The sequence below is a fragment of the Mugil cephalus genome, chromosome 8 (genome assembly GCF_022458985.1).
Source record: "Mugil cephalus isolate CIBA_MC_2020 chromosome 8, CIBA_Mcephalus_1.1, whole genome shotgun sequence".
NCBI lineage: Eukaryota > Metazoa > Chordata > Actinopteri > Mugiliformes > Mugilidae > Mugil > Mugil cephalus.
In genome coordinates this window covers 18,419,507-18,443,469 of record NC_061777.1, presented here as the reverse complement: position 1 = coordinate 18,443,469, position 23,963 = coordinate 18,419,507, and the positions used below count along the sequence as shown (strand labels likewise).

The window sequence follows — 23,963 nt, the reverse complement described above, 5'->3', positions numbered from 1 at the left end:
ATGTGTGTTTAGTTGAGTGGATCAGTGTGGATCAACTTGCCTTATGTAACTAATAGTGAACCGATTTCTGCTGATGACCGTGTTATTTTTGCCATGGTCAGCTGTAGTGTGCGGTCATCATAGAAAAAAGAATCAAACAATTGTCCAGCCCATGACCTGTATTTTGTTCTCTATTAGCTATTTTATTTGCACTGGATGTTTTTTTTTTTTTTGTTCTTTATTTTTTTCTTAAACTAGCAACGTGCCCCCTTTTATATTTATCTAACATTAACCAAAATATACACATGTTAAACCTAAGTCTGAGGATGGCCTCATAAAAGTTACTTTTACTGTCATGCTTCTGATTTATAGTCGGTAAACAAAATCGGCTTTTATTTTGAAGTCAAAGCCTAGAAACCGGATATGCTTGTGCTGGATAACGGCGACTATGCAATAATGGCGAAGGAAACTTCCAGCTAACGGCACATATTTAAATACACAATATTTCGGTCTAGTAAAACTAACACATTAGCCTGCATTGGTCATGTTACATGTTGATGATGTGTTCAATGTATGAATGGTTCACATACATTGTACACCTTTGGAATATGTGAAAACAGAGAGTGGCAGAGCTTGATATTTAACTTCTTTCATTATTCGATTATTTTTATTGTATTATATATTTTTTTTTATTTAACTTAAAGTTTACAAGACTTCACACTTGCAGAATTTCCACTTATTGGTATCTTACAGAAAAACAAAGAAAGAAAGAAACAACATTGTTACACTTCCAAAGTTTTATACAAGGTTTTTCTTGTGAATTCCTGCCTTAGATGCATGAATTCAATTCAGTTCAATTCAATTCATTTCAGTTTTTTTATTTATATAACATCAATAACAATACAAATAGTCTCAAGACGCTTTATAATTTCCAGTAAAATATAAATTTATGTTTGGTCAACATACACAAGCTAAAGCTAAACTAATAGTAGTTTCAGTTTATAATCCTGCAGAACTGCTTACAAAGGTTTTACGGGATGTTATGACAGTAGTGGAGATGAGATTGACTACTGCTGGGATAGATGTAGTAGATGTTGCATAATGTAGCTGTATAATGGGAGAAGTGGCATATTGACGTACTTCCACACATTATGTTCTCAACACTACTTGTATGATTGATTGATTGGATAAGTGCGCAACATGTTAACAAGTGTTTCACTGGAATTTTCCGTGCCCACATTAGTTTCATTATGGCTAGAAATATTCATCTGCAGGAATCATAACAGTGCATTTTAATGGTATTAAAGTCTTCATACACACATCTATACACACACACACACACACACACACACACATATAATACATATACATACACATTATGGATTCAGGGTACAGGTATTGGACACATGATGACATGTATGTGTCTGAAACTCATTAGGTTCTGGAAAAAGGAGTCAATGAGTCAAGGAGTTAATGTTTATTATTCTCAAAGATCTGGACAATGTTTTGTCTTCATAAAGACAAGCTCAAATAAGGTTACAGGACAGATCCCAAACAACTTATCCTTGCATCAGTTGTTGTAAGGCTTCAGTTTGTCAACTTATTCTGGATTAAATTCAGATTCTCCAAATTTCTGTCTGTCTGTGTCCAGCTTTAGGACTGACTGGGTCATTCGGTGCCATTTTTGTAGGTGTTGCGATGCCGACTATTTTTATCTTCTGGCAGCAGTGTTTTTGCAGAGAAGGTGGAGAAGGCCCAGCATCCAGTAAAGGAGCGTTGTAACTGTAACATAAGTAGCGTTTCTGAAATCGAATCAATACAAATTGTGCCTGCTAAATGGTATAATGGATTTTTTTTTCTTGCCCATGATTCTTAGGCCACAGAGTGTAATCAATATCTGAAATGCTGCCTAAGTGCACATGAGGCACATTGTTTCACTCGTGATAGCCTATAGCTAATGTTCTCTGCGATCTCTGACCATTATTTCATAGACCAAAATACTGTAGAGACAAGAGTTTGTTCTGTAATAATGATTTATAGTTTTACTATAGCAATGCTGTTTTTTTGAAAAATCATTTGCATATTAGACAGAATAGTTTTTTGTTCTTTACACTAAAATCTTGGCTGCATATGAACTCCACACCTGGTGAATAAAATGTTGTTTGACAGGAACGTAGCAGTTTTTTATCATCCTGTTGTTTTAGCAGATAGTCTCTTAATTAAAACCACATGTAGTGTTAAATTATAATCAAGTAAAACCTTAGAGTTTGTACAACACAAACTTCATATCCATGTCCATGTCAGTTTTTAAATTCATCGCTACTTTTCTCCTTTTTTTGTATTTGACTTAATATTTTCTGGTGTAGTTTTTCCTCTGACAAAAAAAAAAGTAATTTGTATGTAACCAGACCATGGTAGGAAATAAAGTGTTTATGATTTTCCAATAATTGAAAACGCTTTTCTTACAAATTCAATGGGCATTACCGTAAACATATTTTCTTTCTCATCCTTCAGATTCTAACGTTCGAGACAAAGAACCCAGTAGAGCTTGCCGAGCGTCTGCGTGCCGTCTGTGGGAATCAGAGCAACGCATACGCACGTCTGCTGGAGTACCGTCTCAATGCTTTGCGTGGCCTGTGGGGGGCGCAGCGGCAGCTGGCCCTGGAGGAGCAGCAGGAGCGAGAGGGGACTGGAGGGGCTGATGAGGAGACCTTGGCCTTGCTCAAAAGACAAGGTCTGCTCCAGCAACCCGAGCAGGCGCCCTTCACTTCCCGTGTCGGTCTGCTGCTGGTCTTCCCCCTTTTGCAGTCCCAAACTCGCAGTGACCCCGCGCTCTGCGGTGTCACAGCGGAGGTACTGCTAGCCTGCCTCCGGGACTGTCAGCCGCTCAGCCTCAGCAAAGAGCCCGCCGACTGCCTCAATGGCCTGGAGGGACTGCTGTGCTCCTGGCTTGAAGATGGTACCCAGGAGTCAGGCCAAGCGCAGGGACAGGCACAGACACAGATCCTCCACACGCACAGACAGAGGGAAAATGCCGCCGCTGCGCTTGTGGCACTTGCCTGTGCCAGGTGAGGCCGTTAGCTTGTTTTGAAATGTCCCACCTTGACAATTCTCAGGATCCTTTGGTGGCTCCTATAATCAATATACTGGAATTATAATATCCACTAAAAGTTATTTTTAGAGCGGCAGAAGCCCTGTTGTTACTTATTAAGTAGGAAGAAATCACTGAGACACTACAGGTATGAAAATAACCTGATCTAGTATCTAAAACATTATTAATATCTTCGCTCACAAGTATGTCAACTATTCTTAGCAGCAACCTCTAAAACATACACATAACTGATCGTTTCCTTTTTTCACTGTATATATGCTACATGAGTTATCAAGCTTGATTCAATAGCTCAAACCACTCGACACATTTTATGATAAACATTTGCATACACGCTTAAACGTATGGACACAACCAGTCTTTCCTTCTGTCTGTCAGCCTCTTACAATAACAAACTAAGATAATCCTGTAAATCTGGTTTAATGTTTTTTGTTTTTTTTTCCTCCAGAGGAGAGCAGAATGTGCTTCACTTTTTTTTTTTTTTTTGCATTAGTGTCTGAACTCTGGCTTCTGTTAGTGACACAACTGATCTTGACTTGTCAAAACCAGAACCCTCCATTCTTTGTTCAGCCTCTGCTGAAGCTGAGAGCTCTTTGTTGTGGGGAACTATCCAGCTCTGGTCTTTTCACTGACAGTAGGAGCTAATTAAAGGGCTATCAGCTTTACTTTCCCTCCCCCCGATGGGGTCAGTAAATGGACTATCCTCTTAGCAGGCAAATTGACAGCATAGACAAGTTCTTTAATACCAGCTGCTGAAAATATGTTGTAGTAGTAAAGCACGGAGGGAGTCATTTGAATAACACGGACGCATTCATGTTGACTTTTGCCTGTGTACACATGTAAACACATTCCTGTGCAACCTATGGCAGGATTTTCCTGATTTACATTAGCCCCACTAGACAAGCTGCTGTAGTCCAGTCTGCCTGCTAATACGACTGACTGTAAAATTATGCCATCACCATAAACACCGTAATCAATATTATTATGTCATCTATCCGTACTTTCTGTTTTTATGCTTTCTAAAAACTCTTGTAAAGCTGCAGTGACAAACATCAGCCTCTGGTGAATCAGAGAACGCCAGAATAGCATTTCAGTGGTTAGCACTTTTAGCTGTATTCTGTCTGAATAGGGACTTGTTCAGTCTTGAATGAGACAGATTAGTAAATGACACCACACAAACAAAAGTAGGTTGCTCATTATCTTCTGCAGAGAACCATGGTGAAAAGAATCTCTTTGTTTCATTCTAGTGGAAGCATTTTTTTATTATGTGTTTTAACATTACGTGGACCCACTTGATAATTCAGTATTCAAGCAATTTATTAATCCTCTTAGGGTTCCACAAATATTTGCCAATAAGCTTTTACTTGTGTTTCATGATGGGGCCTCTTGACAAATCTGCCAAAATGTCTTCCAGGGGATCCCTGAAGACCTTTATCCACACAGTTCACCTGCTGCAGAAACAAACAGATCTGGGCCAGCTCCCTGTGTCAGATGTCCTCTACAGGTCTGAGAAATACATTCATTTAATAAAAAAAAAAAAAAAAAAACAACTATTTGGTGACTTTACCATCATGTAACCACTGTGCATCTCTCCCGCTTAAGACTTTTGCTCCTGGAAGGAGGTCCAGGCTCTCCATCTTGCCTACTAGGGGGCAAACACAGTGTGTCCTGGGGTTTTGAGGATATGCTACCCACCCCTGATAATTCTGCTGGAGGTGCAGAGAGTAAAGGTAAAACAAAACAAACAAACATTTGTGTGATATTGTGCATTTCTAAAGCAAGGGTCACAGCAGATACAAGTATCTAGATGTCTACGTTGAGGTTGTGGGGAGGAATGTCATACTTGCCATCAAAATAATGCCTTCAGCCTATATTATTTGTTCACATGCATCCGAAATCCCAGTTTAAAGGAAGATGTCCCATTTAGGACTTATTTGGCCCCGTTTTACCATGCAAGGCTGTATATTGTGAAGACATTTAGGTAGAGCAGGAGTTGTGACTGTGAAAGGTTCAGGGGAAAGCAGAAGAGCAGAGATTGCTGGGAAGTGACACATCAAATAAGCTTACCTCATACTAGATCCATTTTGAGTCATTTGGTTCCCCCAGAGGAATCAAAATGCTCTATCTCATATTCTACACCCGGTTACAGCCACACATCTCTTAAGCCCTACTTCTGCCTTTCATTCAGTCGTCTTTCACGTGTTTGTCTTTTCTTACTGAAATATTTTGGTGCCTGTGTCTCGCAGACACTGACCTCGGGCGATGTCTAGCCACAGATGGGCTATATCTATACACCACCAACTCCTCTGGGAGAGGACTCAGCAAGCTGGGCTCTGGTTTACATGGGACACTGAGGTAATGTGACACTCCTTCCATACTGGGTTTCTTTATCGGCAGCAATTAGAGAATAGCAAGAGAGAAAGACAGACAGAGCAATGAAACACTAAAAATATCTTCTTTTTTTCTCATATCTATCTTAAGTAAGAAAATGAATTACTTTGTTTCTCGACATTTTAAACCAATTTCTGCAGTTCAGTCTTTTCCTACGACCACGTTTGATTGACTGGCTTGATTTAAAAAGGGGCAAAAGGTCAACGTGTGCTCTGTATCTTACTTTCCTGCCGTTGTTTTAAATTACTCAGATTCTATGCAGAGGGTAGTTATTATCTGCAGTCAGTTGTTAGGAAGAGCAGAACGGTTGCATGTGGCAAATTTAGGCAATTAAGTTAGCAAATTGTACGCTAGACGTAGTCTATCATCGTTTTGTTATTTACATCAGAGAAAGTATATCTAAGAAAATAAATATTAACACAGTGTAGAGACCATGCACTTCTGCTGCAGTCTCACAGCAGGGGGCAGCTCTACCAGGCTGCATCAAACTGCACTGCTGCATTGCCGCGTTGCTGTGTTGTGGTAGCAGGGCTAACCATGACAAACCCCTGGTCTGTTGACTGTTTGCAGCTTTTCACAGAATAAATCACTGTGATAAGTAGCTTGCTGACACTTTTCTTAGAAGACACAGTGCAGAAAGACAATATACCACTAACATTTTATCTTGTGTCAACAACAAAAAATCTGGATTGTGAGGGTCGATTGATTGTGGTAGCCAGACTGTTTAACCAGACGTTCGACATAGGTGAACATTCATGGGAGTCCAAGTCAACCAACAGTAGTTGGTGAGAATCTGAGACCGAATGCTATGTAGCTTTATCTTTGCAGGACGCTTTTACCAATATTATGTACTAGATGTCTGGTCCAAAAACCACAGAGGTTTCTGAACCTCTAGCAGTTAAGCTACTATAAATTTTGCTTGTAACACAAATGACAGGAACTGCAAGGGTCAGGACCTAGGTGTAAGCACACGACCTATTGAACAGTGACATAACTAAGAACAGAAGTAGTTTTGTGTACGTTATTTCAGTCTAGTGACATGAATCGCGTGTGTTTGTGTAGGGGTTTTGTGTATTGTCGGAATGAAGAGCTGGAGCCCGGCTGGGTGGTTTTCAGCAACGGTCGGCTCCTCCATCGTCCTTCCTCGTTTGATGCCAAGCCTCATCAGCTGTGCCAGGTCATTGATCCCTTCACCCTCCAGGTACTGTCTGTTTTCATTCTTCTCGTTGCTTTTAATTAACAGAATTAATCTCCCACAAACCAAATGCTCGTTTGTCGATCTAATACCACTTCTTTGTATCATATGCGCATTCATCACACAAACAATTCCTGAGGCTCTTTGTGCTTCTCTTAAGTGAGGATGCAGTGAAGCCAGTGTGTGAAAACAAAAGTGAAATAGCCAGGCAGGAAACACCGATAATCGTTTATGTATTGGAACTGACAGGGAAATGTGGACTGTGCAGTCCAAGTGTGGTGACTAAAAAGCTTTTTACATTCTGTGGAAATAAGCACAGCCAGAGCCAAGGTTAATATTGCCTCTTCCGTGTTCAGGTGTGCCAGATTGTGCCCATGCCAGCCCATCACTTCCCTGTGGGCAGCAGCATGACCACGCTGCACCTCTGCTCCGATGGAACCTACCTGTACTGGGTCTGGTCCCCAGCTAGTCTCAACGAGAAGACGCAGAAAGGTCACTCTGTCTTCATGGATGTCTTTCACCTGTCGGTGAGTACTACATGTTGTGTTAATGTAGCCTCAACAGCGTTTGATTTGTCTGCGTCTCTTTTTAATCTTTGTTGCTTTCTCTTTTTCTGGTGCAGACACAGACGGGGTTGTGTGTCGCAGACATCTTGCAAGAGAGGGTGATTCTTACTCGCAAAGAAGGCGAGTCTTCCAAGTGCTTGAATGAGCTTCTCTTGAGTCGAATGTCACGCTTCCGGGCCTCCCATTCTGCCACATTGGCTGCACTCACCGGCTCTACAATCACCAACACTGTCAAGGAGGAACAGTCTGGTAATGGTAGAAAAACTTCAAATAATTGTCCAGAAATCACAAACGCTTTAAAGTATAATTCGTGTGACTCGTGTGCTTATTAACGTTTTCTCCGTTTTATTCTTTCACAGCTGTCAACACTAGTTGTGGACTCCCTCTTAAGACTCTGAGAAAGACCCCGATGTATGTGTGTGGAACGTATCTAGTGATGCTGGTCTCACCTCCTGGTGTATCTGGGAGCTCTGCCACACGCTCCCTATTCGGAGGCACCAGCAGCTTGTCATCACTCAAAAGTAAGAGCACACACAGATACAGAACACTTTACATGTTCTGTCACAGCTTTTACATAATCTGCACAAGTGTTTATGACTTGTTTAACTTTATGTCCTAGGTAAGGATTTATTTTGACATCTAAAAACATTTAAAAACAGTAACAAGCTTTAGGGATTTAATAGTCTGCTTTTTGGCCAACTGTAGGCAAGTACGACTTTACTCACTTAACATGACCATTGATGTTTGTTCAGTTTTAGCCTCGAGTCTGGTTTTCAACCTGGCTGATGGTCAGTTCAGCAGCCGTGCAGACCTTATCGACGCTCCTGGCAGTTCTCTAGGCAGGGGAGCCCAGGTGGCAGGACTAGGTAACTTGGGTTTTGTCTCATTTTAGTTTTATAATTTGAAAATGGTCATACAGGCCAAGCATAAAACTTAAATTTCTATACCCTTTGATTTCAAAGGAGCGTGCTACGATGCACTGAACAACTTGATCTGGACATGCTCCAGTGATTACATTGACCAGTGGTGCAATCCCGGGAACCAAGCCTTTCATCATGTGTGCCATAGGCTCGGTGTCAGCCATGTCATCAAAGAACCCAAAGGTAGGTGCAAACTGAAACCGCAAGTTGCCCTTTCATTCATCAAATTAAGTCCGAATTTTGATTATATGCAAAACCTGTCTGTTCACAGAGGAAACTGTGGCCACTGGCGAGGTGATCAACCAGCTACTTCATCACGTAGGTGCCATGTGTATCCACCAGCTGAACCTGCTGGCAGCCAGCAGTAACAGTTTGCCCCTGGGAGCCCTACTGGGTAAACAACATCCCATTGAGGCCCGCCACTTCAGCAGCATCTGCGACATTATGGAGAAAGCTATGGTCAACGGTGACACCTGCATCATCCGCTGCATCTTGGTGGTGTTCCAGGTCAGTTTCAGGTGCAGCTAGGGGGACAGTTTTGCAAAGAATGACTGTGCTGTTCCAGTGTTTTGACTTTGATTTATTTTGTCTGTATTCTCAAGGTGGTGTTTAGGTTTTTCAATCCTCAGTCAGAGCAGAACAGGGAAAGTGTGCGTCGCTCAGGCTTGCTCCTGTGGCAGCTGCTCATGGCTCCAGTGGATCAGATAGGAGCAGAGATTCAGCGAGAGGTGTGCCTGGCCATTAGGTAAGTGAAAATGTTCACATACAGCCTAGAGCGTTTTAATCAATCAGAAGCCGTGTCCAAGTATTTTTTTTTGTGTAGTCTGGGAATATATTGATACTTAAACCAGCCGTTTCTGTGTCTCTGTAGCTCTGGCCTCAATTCTTTGTATCAGGGGGAGGCTGAACTCAACAAACTGCTGAAACTGGTTCTAACTGAAGGTGAAGTTTGGCAACGTGTTTTTAAATACAACTAGTGCTTCCTATGTTCTGTGGCGATTTTGTCTCATGATCTTCTGCGTCTTTTGTTTCTCAGGTGAAAGAAACAGCGGCCTATCTCAACTTCGGGATGTCATCCTCACTAACTTGGCCGACCAACTGCAGAAGAATAGGTTTGGGAGTGAAGAAGATGATCACTACAGGTAAGTCTCAGCCCTACTTTATTCATGTCTGCGTTTAAAACAGGCTTAATGAATAGTTCCTTGTAGTCATACAGTGATTATATAAAGCTACAGAATGTCTCTCTTTTACAGATTGAGTGATGAGCTGCTGCATTGTATCCTTAAGACTGTGGTCCGGGAATCCTGCCTCCTAATCACAAAATGTCAGACTGTCGCTCGGGATGACTTCCAGAAGCTGCTCTCCACTGTGCCAGTATGAATAATGACATCAGTGACATTAAGTGACATCCATGCTGACTGAGGTCACATGCTTTGATAGTTTGCACTCATACCAACTCGGGATGGTTTCCCCTCTCTGTAGGTGGTCTCACCTAGTCTGCGCTACCTCATGGCTGTTCAAAACCACCTCCTCAGTAACACCATTCTTATCCGTCCCGATGATAATGATGACAGTGACAGCTCCCTACAGGGGGAAACAATGAAGGTACAGGTAAACATCCCCTTTAAATACCCCTACCTCTGTGCATGTGGTGTCTGTTTGTTTGTCTGTCTGTCATTCAACCCACCAAACAGAGTATAGGAAAGTATTTAAGGACACTGTTCACTAGTTTATGTCCATTACAGATTAAAATGTATCAGTTAATATTGCCAGGTTTTGGGGTTTCTATATATTGCTGACAAAAGTATGAAAACAGAACAGCCTATGTAAATCTACTACTTAAATTAATATATTGCTTGTTTTAATGAGTTGGCATAAACAATGCAAATCTGTGTACGGTTTGCATATTATGTGAATGTATACACTGAAAATCTTAGACGCAGTGTTACGTAAGTGTGGGCATATTCTGTGTGTGGTCCTCAGGAGCTACAAGGCAGCATCCTGTCCCTAGCAACTAAAATCCTGGTGGGATGTGATGAAGTACTGGAGACCCTGCAGCAGGTGACCACAGCTCTGATCAACAGCGACATACCTGACAGAGAAACCAGGTGAAATTTTATTTGGTCTTTTCCTAAATATTTTTTTATGGTGGAAAAATAACCCTTTGGTCTTTCAGGTGCAGTAGCTGCTGCTTGATTCCTATAAAATCTTCTTATTTTATAATGTCACCCCCTTTAAAAATAACAGAACTCTTATTTATGGTTGGATAATTTTAAAATCACTGGAAAAATTATCCATATCTTGTCCTGTTTTTCAGCCTTGTAACCATTACCTTAACATTACTTTTTCCATTTTTTCCACTTGTGGAACAGGTTGAAGGGTTTAGAACAGGTTACCAAGGCGACCATGCTTGGGCACCTGCTGCCAGTGTTGCTCACCTCTCTGATGCACCCAAACCTGCAGACTCTTACCCTCGCTGATGCCCTAATGCCTCAGTTGGTGCAGCTCGTCCTGTATACCAGCCAGGTTGGAGATTAACCTTTCCAAAAGATGGTTCTTGTATTAAAGAACAACAGAAAAAGCAGTGCTTTTTAAAGTTTTATTTCTTCTCTCTGTTTTACAGACTGCCCTGTTACTTAAGACACAATCTCCACTTTTCACTGAAGAGCCTCCACCTGTGGGCGGCTCTCTTGGGCAGGGAGCAAAGGCGTGTACTGCTGATGACAAGTGAGTCTTCCAGCTGAGATCCACCTTAAAAATAAGATCATGGTGCTCAGATTATATATTGGTTACCTTCCTTAAATCCCAGCTTTTCAGTCTGTCACAATCTAAATTTTTGAACCATTTATGCATTTTTGTCCTTAATAGAATTCTTGATGAACGTGAGGAACCAGGTTTCCTGACAGGACTCAAGATCCCTGCCCCATGGGCTGCTGGGAAGACAGTAGAGACAGTGCACCCTGTCAGGGACAATTACAAATTCAAGGAGACAGTACACATCCCAGGAGCCCGCTGTCTGTATCTTCGCTTTGATTCTCGCTGCTCCTCACAGTATGACTATGACAAGGTAATGACTCATGCCATGTACCAACTGTACATGACTTGTCTTTTGTACAAAAGTAGTTGAAGGTATTTATTTACCTAACGGTCTTCTCTGATATCTTAGCTGGTCATCTATGCTGGCCCTAACACCAACAGTCGTAAAGTAACGGAGTATGGAGGCAACACTCTGGGGTACGGCAGTCGCAGTGTCTTAGGGACAGGGTGGCCCAAAGACCTTGTTAAGGTAATGGATGCTGTTTTACACATACACAATGAATACATATTTTACATACAGTCTTTAAAAGCTTTTTTTCTTTGTCCTCTTTTAGGTTGAAGGAGACACGGTGACATTTTCTTTTGAGATGAGGAGCGGGCGTGAACATAATACTCCTGATAAAGCCATGTGGGGCTTCTCCTGCACTGTCAGAGCTCAGGTAAAAAGCACTCGCAGGTCCCCATCGCTGTATTTAATAAAATTGAATCATACTAGGAGTATGGCAACTAATTCTGAAGATGCTGCTTATTTTTTTTTTTTTCAGGAGTCCTCTGAGGACGTCTCTGGAGGCCTTCCATTTCTGGCTGACCTTGCCCTTGGTTTGTCAGTGCTGGCCTGCTCAATGCTCCGCATTCTGTATAATGGGCCAGAGGTGACGAGAGAGGAGGAAGCCTGCCACGATTTGCTCTGCTCAAAGCTGCTGCAAAGGTGACACAGCTAAATGAAAGCGCTACAAAATGTGTCTTTATTATTGTGGTTTGGAACGTGCTAAAACAACACGCGGCAACGATTGCAAATAGGTGATAGGCTCTGTTTTTTATTTCTTTAGGTGTCAGTGGCAGGTGGAAGCAAATGGTGCCATCTCTCCTGCCCTCACCCCGAGCCCCTCACCTCTGCCGCTCACTATTGAGGAGGACCGAGAGTTCACCTACCCCTCTGACGTGCTCATCCCACCTCCTGGTCTCATGCCAGGGACCTACTTTGACCTGCCTCGTATTCGCCTTCCTCCAGGGATCATGGGTCGACTACGAGAAGTGTCTGGAAGGGCTCGACCGCAGTTTCGCCCTAGCATCAAGTATGAGATCTAATGGAGGGCATGCATCTCCATATCATATGCATGCATGTTCCCTTTAAAGCAAGAGGATCTGTGACTTTAAATAACCAAGCATACCATTTTGTCTATGAATTATGTCAACAAAAATATATTTTAACAACTGTCCATAAATGATTTGCATATTATTTTTTTGGCCAAACCATTGTATAGCTTTTATATTATTTATGTCTTTGTTTTTTTGCAAGGGAGGTGATAAGGCCAGATGTTATGGAAGAGGTTATAGTATCTTGCGTCATAAAACATCTAAGCCTGGTGGATGCTCTTCAGTCGCTCGTCAACTACCAGTATCGTGAGGATCATGCAGAGGAGTATGACCTGGTCTGTAAGATCATGGCTGAAACCTTCAAGAAGATCAATGCAATGGAACGTCAGCTGCAAGTAAGATCATTTTACACAGCAGATAACATAGAGATTATATTTGCTTGCCAGTACTTGCATTATGCATGATGGATTTTTTTTTTTAAATATGCCGTGCAAGAAAGTTCTTTGGTTGTTAGTTTAGATTATAGTGAGATTAATATTGACTGAAAGACCAGCCTTGTTTCTTATTTTCTCCTGTGATGTTTTCAGAGTGTAGCAGAACTGGAACAGAAGTGGCAGAATGAGGTAGAGGAGGCCCAGCAAGGAAAACTGGAAAACAACACACCATTCTTTCATGATTACCACTTTTTTGAGGTACCACGCCCCACATTAAAAATATATTTTTTGACTGGTTGTATATGTATACATGTGTGTATATATAAGTACTGTTTGTTTGTTTTTTTGCTGTACCAGAACAAAATGAAGGAACTGGAATTACTCTGCTCCCTAAAAGAGGTCCCACTAGATTTTAGTGACTTGGAAAATGTCGTCCTTGCATTGAGGCGAGTAATTGAAAAAATTAAAATTCTTGTTTACATTATCTCAAGTGTTACATGTGGGTTCATTCTCTAACGTTATGTGTTTGCACAAACAGGGAGAAGTTCTTTCAGGAGGTCAACATCACACATATCAGAAGTAGCACTCCACTTGCCAAAACTAAAACACTGGTAAAAAGTCTGATGAACCGCACTGAGCTGCTTCTCCATGTCACCATTGCTCCACACTGCAGAAGCCTAACCACTACACCTGCTGGTACACCAGGTCCAGGTACACACTCATCATTTTATCCTTTATGTTTCAAACAGATGTTCACCCTGTTATGTCAAACCTCCACAATATTGAAATGTCCTTGAGTTAGCCTTATTAGATACACAGCTACTCTTGTGTAACTCTCTCAAGAGTACAACTTTAATGATTAACGGGAAATAAACCGTCTGACAGCTCTATCTTTGTCAGTCTTTTCATTAGCCCGTTATTAATTCCATCATGATTAGATTAGATGTTAGTTCCTCCAAGACATCATAACCCTAATTTCCATCCAATTCTTCTCATTTTTGTGTCAGCTTCTAAATCGGTGTCAGATGCCAAGACGGTGATCCCCATGGTGAAACAGCCGGTTTTCTTACGCAGCATGTCTGCGCCCTCTGACTTGGAGATGATCGCTAACCAGGACCTGGAATTTACACATGCTCCACAAAGGTATTGTCTGTTTGAGTTTGATAAAGCGTTAGGGAATCATAGAAATTAGTGGATGTTTGATTTGTTCCTTTACTTGTTTTCTTGTGTTTAGGAGGCGCCACCACCCTACTAGTCATCGCAGCAGCTCTTTTACCCTGCTCCAGTCTTTGGCCGTGGAGGACAGTCGAGACAAGCCAACGTACAGTGTGCTGCTGGGACAGCTCTTTGCCTTTATTGGGACTACACCTGATCAGGCTGTATGTATCTCACTCTTCACACAATATCTTTGTAACCATAGCTGCCAGAAAATTAAGAGATGATTTTCTAAGATATTTTATTCTTGTCAAAACTGTAGGTGTCAAGCAGCAGTTTCCTGTCTGCTGCTCAGACGCGTTGGAGACGAGGCAGCACACGAAAGCAGGCACTTGTTCATATGAGGGAGTTGCTCACCGCTGCTGTTAGAGTGGGCGGGGTCACCCACCTGGTGGGGCCTGTTACTATGGTACTGCAAGGGGGCCCAAGGTAAGAGGAGAAGCTGAAATCCAGTTAACAGTCCAAGCCAACTCTGAATCTAATATACTGGTTATGCATTTTCCAAAAGAACAAAACTGAAACCAACCTTTGTTGCAGCTTTGTTTATTGGATAAACTGTGTTAAATTGTGGTTCTTCTACATATCTCTCTTTGTTCCCCATGTGTCCAGGATTGAGGAGCTGACCTGTGGTGGGATGGTAGAGCAGGTGCAGGAGGCCTTTGGGGAAACCATGACGTCTGTTGTGTCACTGTGTGCTCGCTACCCCATTGCTTGTGCCAACAGTATTGGCTTGCTTTGCACAATCCCCTACACCAGGTAAGCTAATCAGTTTTGAATAATCTATCTTTTGACTTTCTTCTAATACCAGAACTTCAATTGCTTAACTTTACATTTTACCTGTGTTATTACAGGAGCGAGGAGCAGTGCCTTGTACGGAGCGGGCTGGTTCAGCTCATGGATAGTCTGTGTAGTTTAAGTGGTCAGAGGGAATGCAGCTCGAATGAAAAGCAAACCAAAAAGCAAAAAGTGGCCACCATGGCTTGGGCTGCTTTCCAGGTGTTGGCCAATAGATGCATTGAGTGGGAGAAAGTGGAAGGTACGAAATGTTTGTAGCTACTCATTCAATCATGTACGACTATGTTGGTGTTAAACTCAGAAACAAGGATTCGTTTAAGGAGTTTATTCTTTTTCACACTGTGAGAGGAAGCGCTAGGTATATGCTCTAATGGAAAACTAATAAGCGCTGTCTTTCTCTCTTTAAAGGTGGCTCTACAGATGCAGTTCATTCTGGTCTGGCAAGGCAGGTGTCCAGCCTGTTGACCAATCACCTGGCCAGAGCAACAGAGTGCTGTGGGAATCAGGCAGCTGGTAATGATGCATTGCAGGATGTGCTCAGTCTGCTCAATGATCTTTCCAGGTGAAGTTTGTGCTGCATATATTTTTTCAGAATTTTTGCTGTATATACAGTATATGTATGTGTCGTCTTACTTGTATATACCCCTTTGTTTTATATTCAAGGAGTCACATAGGGAAAGCTATCCTGAGCCAGCCTGCCTGTGTCTCTAAGCTCTTGTCTCTACTGCTGGACCAGAGACCCTCTCCAAAGCTAGTGCTTATTATTCTGCAGCTGTGCCGAGCTGCCCTACCTCTCATGAGTGTGGAGGACTGTGGTAATGTGGCTCTGCCTTCGTGGAGCTACTCTATTAACACGCTAGATGCTGAACAACAGGATGCCAGTGACCCGGCCTCACGTATTGCTGCCTTGCTGCTAGCAAAACTGGCAGACTACGTAGTTCCAGGTTAGTTTCTCCTACTTAAGGTGCTTCTCGGGTACTGCGGGACCTAGGCTGCTGGTGCGAGCCATACTTACGTGCTCGTAATGCTAGTTGACGCTGAGCCTTTTGTCAGTCGGGTTCATTTTTGTTTGTACCTCATGCTTCACTTTCAACGAACCGAAATTTTGCCCGACACGATTCGTACAAATGTTTGTATCTCCAAACCTCCTCAGTTGACCTTTCCATCTGTAATGATGCAAAACAATCAGTTTGATAATGGTGGAGATGGAGAAGTAAACAGAAGAGCACTTGCGCTCTGCATTGCTGCAGCACTTAGTAACATTTCTGGGGAGGTGCACGTCCGCTACTACGCTATGGTCTGCGCTGTCGCCATATTTTCTGTGTTAACTTAACAGAAGTCTAAACCACTTATTAAGAATACTAACTATATGTATTCGTGGACATCTGGCAAAATTTAAATGCCACAACATGCTAAACTGTTACTTTCTCCTGCTAATAATTAATATTTATAATGTCCTTTTGCCAGGATGTCAGACTCTTCTCTCTCCCAGCTCCTCTGAGCCAGACACTAGTTTGTCCCGTGCAAGTTCCAAAGGAGCTCTCAAGTCTGAGGATGTTGGGGAGGAGGGAGAGGCAGTTGATGGCAAGCTGTCCATCTTTATCCACAAAAGAGAAGATCAATCATCTCATGAAGTTCTGCAACCACTTCTTAGGTACGATTTCCCCAGATATCGCTATAACTTTGCATTAGTAAAAAAACACTGGGTTTCTCTAACTCGAGTGTCCTACCACTCTCTTCAAAATGTAGCAGCTCAGAGGGGCGTCCCTTTCGGCTTGGCACTGGCGCAAACATGGAAAAGGTAGTAAAGATGGACAGAGACATGACAAAGGTAGGTGTATTTATATGAAACAGAGAGTGTCTATTTCTAACATGAATGGTCCCATTCTTACCAGTGTTTTATTTTTAAATCCTCCCTAGAGTGGAAGCTGTGAGGTGATCACAGAAGAGGCGGCTGCTGCCCTGAGGAAGGCCAACAAGTGGGCGCAGTCTGGTCTCATAGTCAGTGTTGGTCCACCCGTGGAGACACTGACCCAAGAGACTGCTGGGGGAATTACCACTGGTGACAAGAAGAAAACTGCCCAGACTGCTGTTTGTAGGGACAGGAATGCTGACTTGGCCAGGTGAAACATTTCAGTATTTCAAATAGTCCACAGTTCAGCACAATTGATGTTTTGGTCAGCGTGTTTGTCACTGATATTTGTCTTGGTTGTGGTTGTAACCCATTATTTTAAAATCCGTCTTGAACAGATCAGATCCTGTTCGGCCGTTTATCAGCGGCCATGTGGCCAACAGTATGGCTGCTGAGGTTATCGCTCTGCTGCATAGTCTGCTCACTGCTCCAGAGTCCAACACAGCTCAGATCTGGACAAGCACTGCTGAAAAAGTAACCCATCATTTCTGTCTTCATAGCAATGATTATACTTACAATATATTCTTAAACTTGCTGCATATACTTAACTGCAGGACCCTAGGGAATTAAAATCATTCCCATTTAGGCTGATATTGATTGGACTCTCTATGATGCTGTTTGTTATAGTCTCTAATGCTTTTTCCCCTCTTGGTAGGTGCTCTCCCGAGCGCTCATGTTTATCCCTCAGCTTGGGAAGTATGCAGAGAGTATTCTGGAGAACGGCAGCAGCAGCGGCCGAAAACTGGCTAAATTGCAGGCTATCGGCAGACAGGCTGTTGCTGCACTTTGTGCCCTTGGAGGCTTCAAGGAAACTATTAAGATTGGATCTGAGGTCCAGGTTAGTTTAGTGGAGTTCAGTTCAATCCCCGATAAATACAAATTTGATATTTTCCCTTAAAATGTTAGCTGCTAGCGTATTCAGTTTGATTCCTCTGCTCTGCAGGTGATAGGTAAAGGAGTGCTGGGGAGTGTTGGCATAGTTATGTCCATAAATGAACAGGAAGGTATCGCCACTGTCAAGTTTCCTTCCTGCGAGTACAGGAGAGCTTGCAAAGCCTCGGACATCCTGACAGTGCCTATATCACGGCTCTGCACTCCCAGATCTGAGGTAATATTTCTGGAGTCAGGCGCATTATTATTGTGGAAAATGTGATTCTTACAGGTGTCTTTTTTCACCCTTGGCTCACCCCAAACAGGCTCTCCCCCTCTATAAGCTCTCCATCACAGAAAAGGTCGTACAGGCAGTGCAGTCCATGCTTCTGCCACACGAGGGCAGTCTCTCAATTCACACTTCGCTACCAGCTACAGGAGATGGCTCCAGCCCAGTAATGGCTGCGGTCCGCTTGCTGGCTGAGATCAGAACTAGGTTGGTAAACACTTCTGATAATAAACCTCTCTGTAGGTTATAATCTTCACCGTTCTGACGGGGTTGTTTTTCAACCGCTCTGTGTAATGTGATGTAAAAATACAACAAAATCACAAGGCTTGTGATGGTGTTTTTCAGGGCATGCCTGGTGATGGCACAGCTCCTAGAGGATAGTTCCTTCTGTGAAGAATTCATTCAGCAATGCCCCGCTGCCGTTGAGGTTCTCAACCTGGTTGCTCAGGAATGCAGTCCTGGTGAGCATGTGAATTCATTTGAGCAGCTGGTCTCCGTAACATACTGTGTTTGTAGCTGCTTTTCTGACGGATTTCGAACATTTTTGCACAGGAGAGCGTCTTGGCATGGTTGAGGCGCAGTGTGAGAGGGTGAGAATGCTCTATCGGGACTGTGCAAGGCCACCACCTCCACCACTGCAGACTGATAGACGCCAGGTGGGAATTTACAAATGTTGGCTGCAGCAGAATTACACTGAATTTTTTGAATGAGGTGGAAAAATACTTTCTTACATTTTGCAAACCTCTGCTCACATGATATTTAATAATGTTGTATACTGTATAAGATATAATTACATTTTAATGTACAGAACCATTGATGTTGTTGCCCCTCTTGTCTCCTCATCCCATTGATGTGCTTGTCTTGACAGCCCAAGGAGATCACTTGGTGTCCATCCAGAGTATTCCCTCCCGTCCGTGCATGTATGTTCTCATCCCGTCTGACCTCTGTCACCTTCTTGGCTGATCCAAGTGCTGGAGGTGGACTTCCCAGAGGCACTTTCATCTATGCCACTTCTCCTGTACCAATTCAGGTGAGCACATCCCAGTGGTATGCACTCCCGTCTCAGTTTGTTTGAGCGAAGAATTGTCAAAGTGCTTAAAAATGGGCATCTCAAGTTTTCACCTGTTCTTTTTGTTCATGAAGGCACCGTCGTTTTACTGGGAAATCGAAATTGTCTCCTATGGAGACTCTGAGGAGGACAGTGGCCCAATTGTGTCCTTTGGTTTTGCCACAGAGGCAGAAAAGAGGGACGGAGCCTGGACCAACCCAGTTGGCACGTGCCTGTTTCATAAGTATGTTCATATTCAATCAGAAACGCTCCATCTCTTTTCCCTCTGCTCTGTCTCTGACTTGATTGCTGACTGCTATTCTCTTTTGTGTCATTCCGTCTTTGTGCATCTGTCTGTCTGTCTGTCTGTGTGTGTCAGTAATGGTAGGGCAGTGCATTATAATGGCTCCAGTTTGCTGCAGTGGAAGAGTGTCAGGCTGGATGTGGCTCTACTTCCTGGTGAGATAGGAGTTTATGTATGCTTCTATACATTCACAATCTATAGTCTTTTATTTTGCTTAGAAATCCATACAGCAACGTATGTTATGGATTTGAAGCAGACTCTTTAAATCTGGCTGCTCTTTCAAAAGGCTATTTTGCAAGCATACCATGCTTCCTTAACTCAAACTATCCTGTTTTATTATGCTTTAAAACATGTCACTACCTCTGCACATCGAGTCACTTATGAGGTTGTAACCTTCCGCTTACGTGAACACAGGTGATGTGGCTGGAATAGGCTGGGAGCGTTCTGAAGGCACTCCTCCACCCCCCGGCCAGGCTCCTAAAGGCAGGGTCTACTTTACCTACTGTGGTCAGCGGCTTAGCCCCATTCTGGAGGATGTAGCTGGAGGAATGTGGCCCCTGGTGCACATTCAAAAGAAGGTACATTTATGCTGATTTAATTGTCACCAAATCATTAGATTTGACCTGCTGTTAAACTCTTGTTGACTTTGGTCTATCACTTACATGTAATACATATTGTATCTCCCACCCTCTTGTTTCCTTGTAGAACTCAAAGATCCGTGCCAACTTTGGAAGCCGCCCATTTGCATATGCAGAAGGCCAGGCGCACAGAAATGCGGCCGACTTGTGTGTAGACCTTGCAGAGGAAATAAGTGCAAATTTTGAAGCACTCCCCTTTGCTATGGCCTCAGACAGTGATAATGATGCAGGTGCAAGTGTTGCTTCAGACTCCGGCTCTCATGGACCTCCTTGTCGAATTGCAGCTGTTGCAGTTGCCCAGCAACGTATGTCTCTCATGTTGACCTCAGTTTTTATCTAAAACACACAGTATTTTCTTTTTAGTCTACTTCCAGTATTTGGAAGCTGAAATCAGTCCAGTATTGAGCAAGAACTGCAACCGGCAGCTTCAAAGCATCTGCAGTGTAATAAAACAATTGGTCCTGAGTCCATTACAAGAGCTTGTTTTTGTCACCAACTGTCTCAACTCATAAACCCATACTTTATACTACCGGCTTAATGACTTAATGCCACAGTGCTGGCGTCATATTTTTTTGCTACAATTTTAAACAGCTACATTTTCTGAACCCAGAGTCTAATGTTACTCCACTTTTTGTGGGACTCTCACATTTACTGTATATTTACCATATTATCTTGCTGCAAGACTTATGTACATACATACATATTATACACGTGTCTAATATCTCCCATTGTCTCTCATCCTTCTTGTCTCTGTTGACACTTCTTGACACTGTCGTCAACAGTCTGAGCGTGTCAGTAGCAAACACAAGCACCTTTAGTGGATTGTGGACCAGTGGCCCTTTTGGTGACTTTGCAGAATCAATATTGAACCAGTTCCAGACTTTTTCACTCCTTTGATTCTTTACCCTGTAAAAACTGTCCGAGGATTAAAAATACCTCAACTATGTTTTCATTTCTTGTACTATTGCATTTGACGTGTTGGTAAACTTTGTTAAATCTGCATTTTCTCTTTGTCTTTTCCCATTGGTACAGAGTACAACAGTGACCTATCGTGCCATTATAAGGTGGAATTGAGCTACGAGAACCTGGTCACCTCTGGGCCTGACCCGCATCCTCCACCTATTGCAGATGATGAGAGTGACGATGAGGATGATGACGATGTCCCAAGGGTGAGTAAAGCCTCCACTGCTCTAAATTTTGTCCAGTCATTCATTATATATCACTGCATATTTGACTGTTTGATTTCATTTGACTTTAGGAGGATCATTATGCTCTCCTGGTGAAGGCGTGGGAGACAAAAGTGTTCCCTACAATCCGTAGGCGGTTCCGTAACGAGGCTGAGAGGAAATCAGGCCTCGACCAAATCAAAGGAGCTTTGCAGCTAGGTAAAGAATGAAAGGGTCTCATTAACTGAAAAGTCTCGTATAATGTCGCAAATTACCATAATACTATGCATTTTACCTATTTTGCCGCTTCCAGATTTTGTTAAAAGAAAACAGAATAAAAGCAGAATCATGCTTGTTGGCCACAATTAAGGTGCACTCATGCAGCAAGGAATTCATTGTCCTTTAACAAATTAGAGCAAGGTGGAACGATTATATTGTCAAAATCAAATTCAACTTAAAGACAACTGACAACATTTAATTGTTAATTAACAGAGTTAACATGTAAGTAAGATGTCTAGTTTATTCATTCATTTAATGATTAACTCAGCTATAGCCATACTTGTGCTTGTGTATATTTTGTTAATCTACAGCTGTGTTTCAATGACAACAGGCATGGTTGACATTGCGAGACAGACAGTGGAGTTCCTGTATGAAGAGAATGGTGGCATTCCTCGTGATCTTTACCTCCCTACTATTGAGGACATAAAGGATGAAGCCAACAAGTTCACGATCGACAAAGTTCGCAAAGGTACTAAAGGAAATCTTTCCACTGTTAAAACACAAAACCTTTAAGTCGTTGTTCTGTAGGACTAAACATTGTTGACATTTATCACTTGCCCCTTTTGTTTTGAATGCGCTTATCGCTGGTTGTACAAGACAAAACCGTTTGGCTAATGAATGTGGCGTAATGTAATTTAACTGACGTTGATGATAACCTGCCTTTCCAACACAGGGTTGACCGTGGTCATCCGCTGTCCTGACAGCAACAACACCAACAGCACTACAGGGGGAACAGCACTGCCTAAGTTTGCTATCCGGGGCATGTTGAAGACGTTTGGTTTGCATGGTGTGGTGCTGGATGTGGACTCTGTAAGTACAATACTTGATGATTTACTATTTTCTTCCCTCACATTAAATGTATCAGTAAACTAACTTGTTTGTTGGTGTCTGTTAAGGTGAATGAACTGGTACAGGTGGAGACATACCTGCGCAGTGAGGGCGTGCTGGTGAGGTACTGGTACCCTATCGAGATGCTGGAGCGCCCACCTGCTGGATCTCGACGCACTGCTGCCAACGGCTTGGTCTCATTAGATAGTAGCAACATTCAGATTCATAGGTAAAGCACAAGTCAAATGTGGACGAACACAATAGTCTTCATCCTAGTCTTCTCCCATATTAAAATGTTGATGCTCTGCTTCAGGGAACTTCTTCGCTGTGAGAGTGCGCTGGCCCGATTATACTGCCGCATGGCTTTGCTCAACATCTTTGCCCCCAAGAATCCCCACACCTTCACTCGTCTCTTCCACATACCTGCCATCCGTGACATCACCTTGGAACACCTGCAGCTTCTGTCTAATCAACTGCTGGCTCCTCCCCTCCCTGGTGAGTTTAAATATATCTTATGAATAACTAGATCTCACAGTGTGATGTAAATGTTCTGTTATATTTAACAATGTGCGTGTTTTGTCCTTCCTGCAGATGGCACTATTAGTTCTAGTTCTATTCATTTGGCTCAGTCGGTGCTTCACAACCTTGAGGGCCAAAGCTGCTCACCCACAGATCTATTCTACCAGGGCAATGCTCAGCCCATCCGGGAGTGGTTGACAGTGGCCATCACTCGTGCCTTGCATCAAGGAGAGGAAAGCTTACTGGAGCTCACAAAGCAGATCTGCTGCTTCCTACAGGTCGGCTCTGCCAGTCATTGATTGATTGAATGAATCGAATATAATGATTTGATTTGCTTGTCACTGGACACATACATTAACTATTTGATGTTGGTCACGTTGACAGAATGCACCAGAGCAGTTTACTTCTGAGGAGTTCCCTGTGACCGAGTCCAAGGTTAGCATGGATGTCAGCTTTCCAGGTGCCGCGTTTGTGATCGTATCCTGCAAAGAAAGCCAGCTGGGCTGCCGCAAAGAGTGAGTCACAGCACTGAGTTAAACTTCAGCAATTTATGTCGATTTAACTATTTTATTACTGTTTTTCATGAATGTCTCTCTTGTCTTTTCCCTCCCATTAGCTCAAGTCTCTACAAGGCTCCTTGGGCTCGAGTCATGGTGTATGGCCTGGGGCACAAAGTGCGTAGAAATGGCCAGCTAAATCTGATGGAGGCTGTGTGTTATCCTCTGGATGCCTCACCTACCAACACAGGCCTTATTCCCCCTCCCACCACCAACCAGTACCCCGCTGTTATCATCCCTGCTGACAAAGTACACATCAAACTGGGTGAGTGTCTAACTTCCAAAAGGAAGTTTACATACATATGTTACGGCTTTTGTAAGTTACCAGGTAACCAGTTAAACCAGGAAGTAAGTATCCCATCATTCTCTTAATTGTAGGGGTGTCACCTCCTCCTGGTGCTGTGTTGGTGCTGCACTCCTTGCCTCTAGAGTTTCCTCTGGCCATGGCATTTGCTGAACAGCTGTTGACGTGGAAGCTGGGAGAGAGCAGTGAACGATCAGAGGATGAGTTGGACACAGTGCCCTCATCTGTTCTGCTACAGGTGGTGGAACTACTAGGTAGGATAAACACCTATTATAACAACATTCAATGAGAATAATTTATCAATTTGTCATTACTATTGCTGTATACACATTGTTTGCGGGAAAAAAAATGTTTTATTCTGTTTCTTTGGGTGGTTTCAATGAACCCCTGTGAGTTACAAAAAATAGCAGTAAAAACATAATTTGAGCTTGAAGTCAAGAAAGCACTTGATGATAGTTTGCAACAAATCACAAGAAAAGGTTTTAAAGGTTTTAAATGTCTCTCTTATAAA

At 42.8% G+C, this 23,963-nt stretch overlaps 1 protein-coding gene across 4 annotated transcripts in view; it reads left to right on the top strand.

Annotated features, from left to right (window-relative positions):
• Positions 1–23,963, top strand: part of LOC125011980 (probable E3 ubiquitin-protein ligase HECTD4) — a 34,483-nt gene that overhangs the window by 1,170 nt on the left and 9,350 nt on the right. Inside the window, exons 2-60 of one of the 4 annotated variants that reach the window (XM_047591545.1) lie at positions 2,494–3,047; positions 4,503–4,592; positions 4,691–4,818; positions 5,335–5,443; positions 6,542–6,680; positions 7,031–7,201; positions 7,297–7,489; positions 7,600–7,761; positions 7,993–8,106; positions 8,203–8,343; positions 8,432–8,667; positions 8,763–8,905; positions 9,032–9,102; positions 9,197–9,302; positions 9,414–9,534; positions 9,643–9,765; positions 10,144–10,268; positions 10,533–10,686; positions 10,784–10,887; positions 11,029–11,227; positions 11,327–11,446; positions 11,532–11,636; positions 11,742–11,905; positions 12,027–12,272; positions 12,497–12,689; positions 12,882–12,986; positions 13,086–13,174; positions 13,267–13,439; positions 13,736–13,871; positions 13,963–14,107; positions 14,206–14,372; positions 14,553–14,699; positions 14,795–14,979; positions 15,147–15,300; positions 15,402–15,682; positions 16,206–16,392; positions 16,488–16,569; positions 16,659–16,861; positions 16,989–17,124; positions 17,306–17,488; positions 17,594–17,758; positions 17,847–18,016; positions 18,155–18,270; positions 18,362–18,465; positions 18,678–18,839; positions 18,953–19,101; positions 19,237–19,316; positions 19,576–19,739; positions 19,867–20,104; positions 20,832–20,968; positions 21,058–21,184; positions 21,576–21,713; positions 21,918–22,054; positions 22,141–22,301; positions 22,386–22,567; positions 22,664–22,869; positions 22,976–23,106; positions 23,208–23,413; positions 23,527–23,706. In XM_047591545.1, the coding sequence (XP_047447501.1) occupies positions 2,494–3,047; positions 4,503–4,592; positions 4,691–4,818; positions 5,335–5,443; positions 6,542–6,680; positions 7,031–7,201; positions 7,297–7,489; positions 7,600–7,761; positions 7,993–8,106; positions 8,203–8,343; positions 8,432–8,667; positions 8,763–8,905; positions 9,032–9,102; positions 9,197–9,302; positions 9,414–9,534; positions 9,643–9,765; positions 10,144–10,268; positions 10,533–10,686; positions 10,784–10,887; positions 11,029–11,227; positions 11,327–11,446; positions 11,532–11,636; positions 11,742–11,905; positions 12,027–12,272; positions 12,497–12,689; positions 12,882–12,986; positions 13,086–13,174; positions 13,267–13,439; positions 13,736–13,871; positions 13,963–14,107; positions 14,206–14,372; positions 14,553–14,699; positions 14,795–14,979; positions 15,147–15,300; positions 15,402–15,682; positions 16,206–16,392; positions 16,488–16,569; positions 16,659–16,861; positions 16,989–17,124; positions 17,306–17,488; positions 17,594–17,758; positions 17,847–18,016; positions 18,155–18,270; positions 18,362–18,465; positions 18,678–18,839; positions 18,953–19,101; positions 19,237–19,316; positions 19,576–19,739; positions 19,867–20,104; positions 20,832–20,968; positions 21,058–21,184; positions 21,576–21,713; positions 21,918–22,054; positions 22,141–22,301; positions 22,386–22,567; positions 22,664–22,869; positions 22,976–23,106; positions 23,208–23,413; positions 23,527–23,706 (9,337 nt within the window). Of the gene's footprint in view, positions 1–2,493; positions 3,048–4,502; positions 4,593–4,690; positions 4,819–5,334; positions 5,444–6,541; positions 6,681–7,030; positions 7,202–7,296; positions 7,496–7,599; positions 7,762–7,992; positions 8,107–8,202; positions 8,344–8,431; positions 8,668–8,762; positions 8,906–9,031; positions 9,103–9,196; positions 9,303–9,413; positions 9,535–9,642; positions 9,772–10,143; positions 10,269–10,532; positions 10,687–10,783; positions 10,888–11,028; positions 11,228–11,326; positions 11,447–11,531; positions 11,637–11,741; positions 11,906–12,026; positions 12,273–12,496; positions 12,690–12,881; positions 12,987–13,085; positions 13,175–13,266; positions 13,440–13,735; positions 13,872–13,962; positions 14,108–14,205; positions 14,373–14,552; positions 14,700–14,794; positions 14,980–15,146; positions 15,301–15,401; positions 15,683–16,205; positions 16,393–16,487; positions 16,570–16,658; positions 16,862–16,988; positions 17,125–17,305; positions 17,489–17,593; positions 17,759–17,846; positions 18,017–18,154; positions 18,271–18,361; positions 18,466–18,677; positions 18,840–18,952; positions 19,102–19,236; positions 19,317–19,575; positions 19,740–19,866; positions 20,105–20,831; positions 20,969–21,057; positions 21,185–21,575; positions 21,714–21,917; positions 22,055–22,140; positions 22,302–22,385; positions 22,568–22,663; positions 22,870–22,975; positions 23,107–23,207; positions 23,414–23,526; positions 23,707–23,963 lie in introns of all 4 variants that reach the window. The other 3 variants (XM_047591543.1, XM_047591544.1, XM_047591542.1) reach the window with 3 other exon arrangements.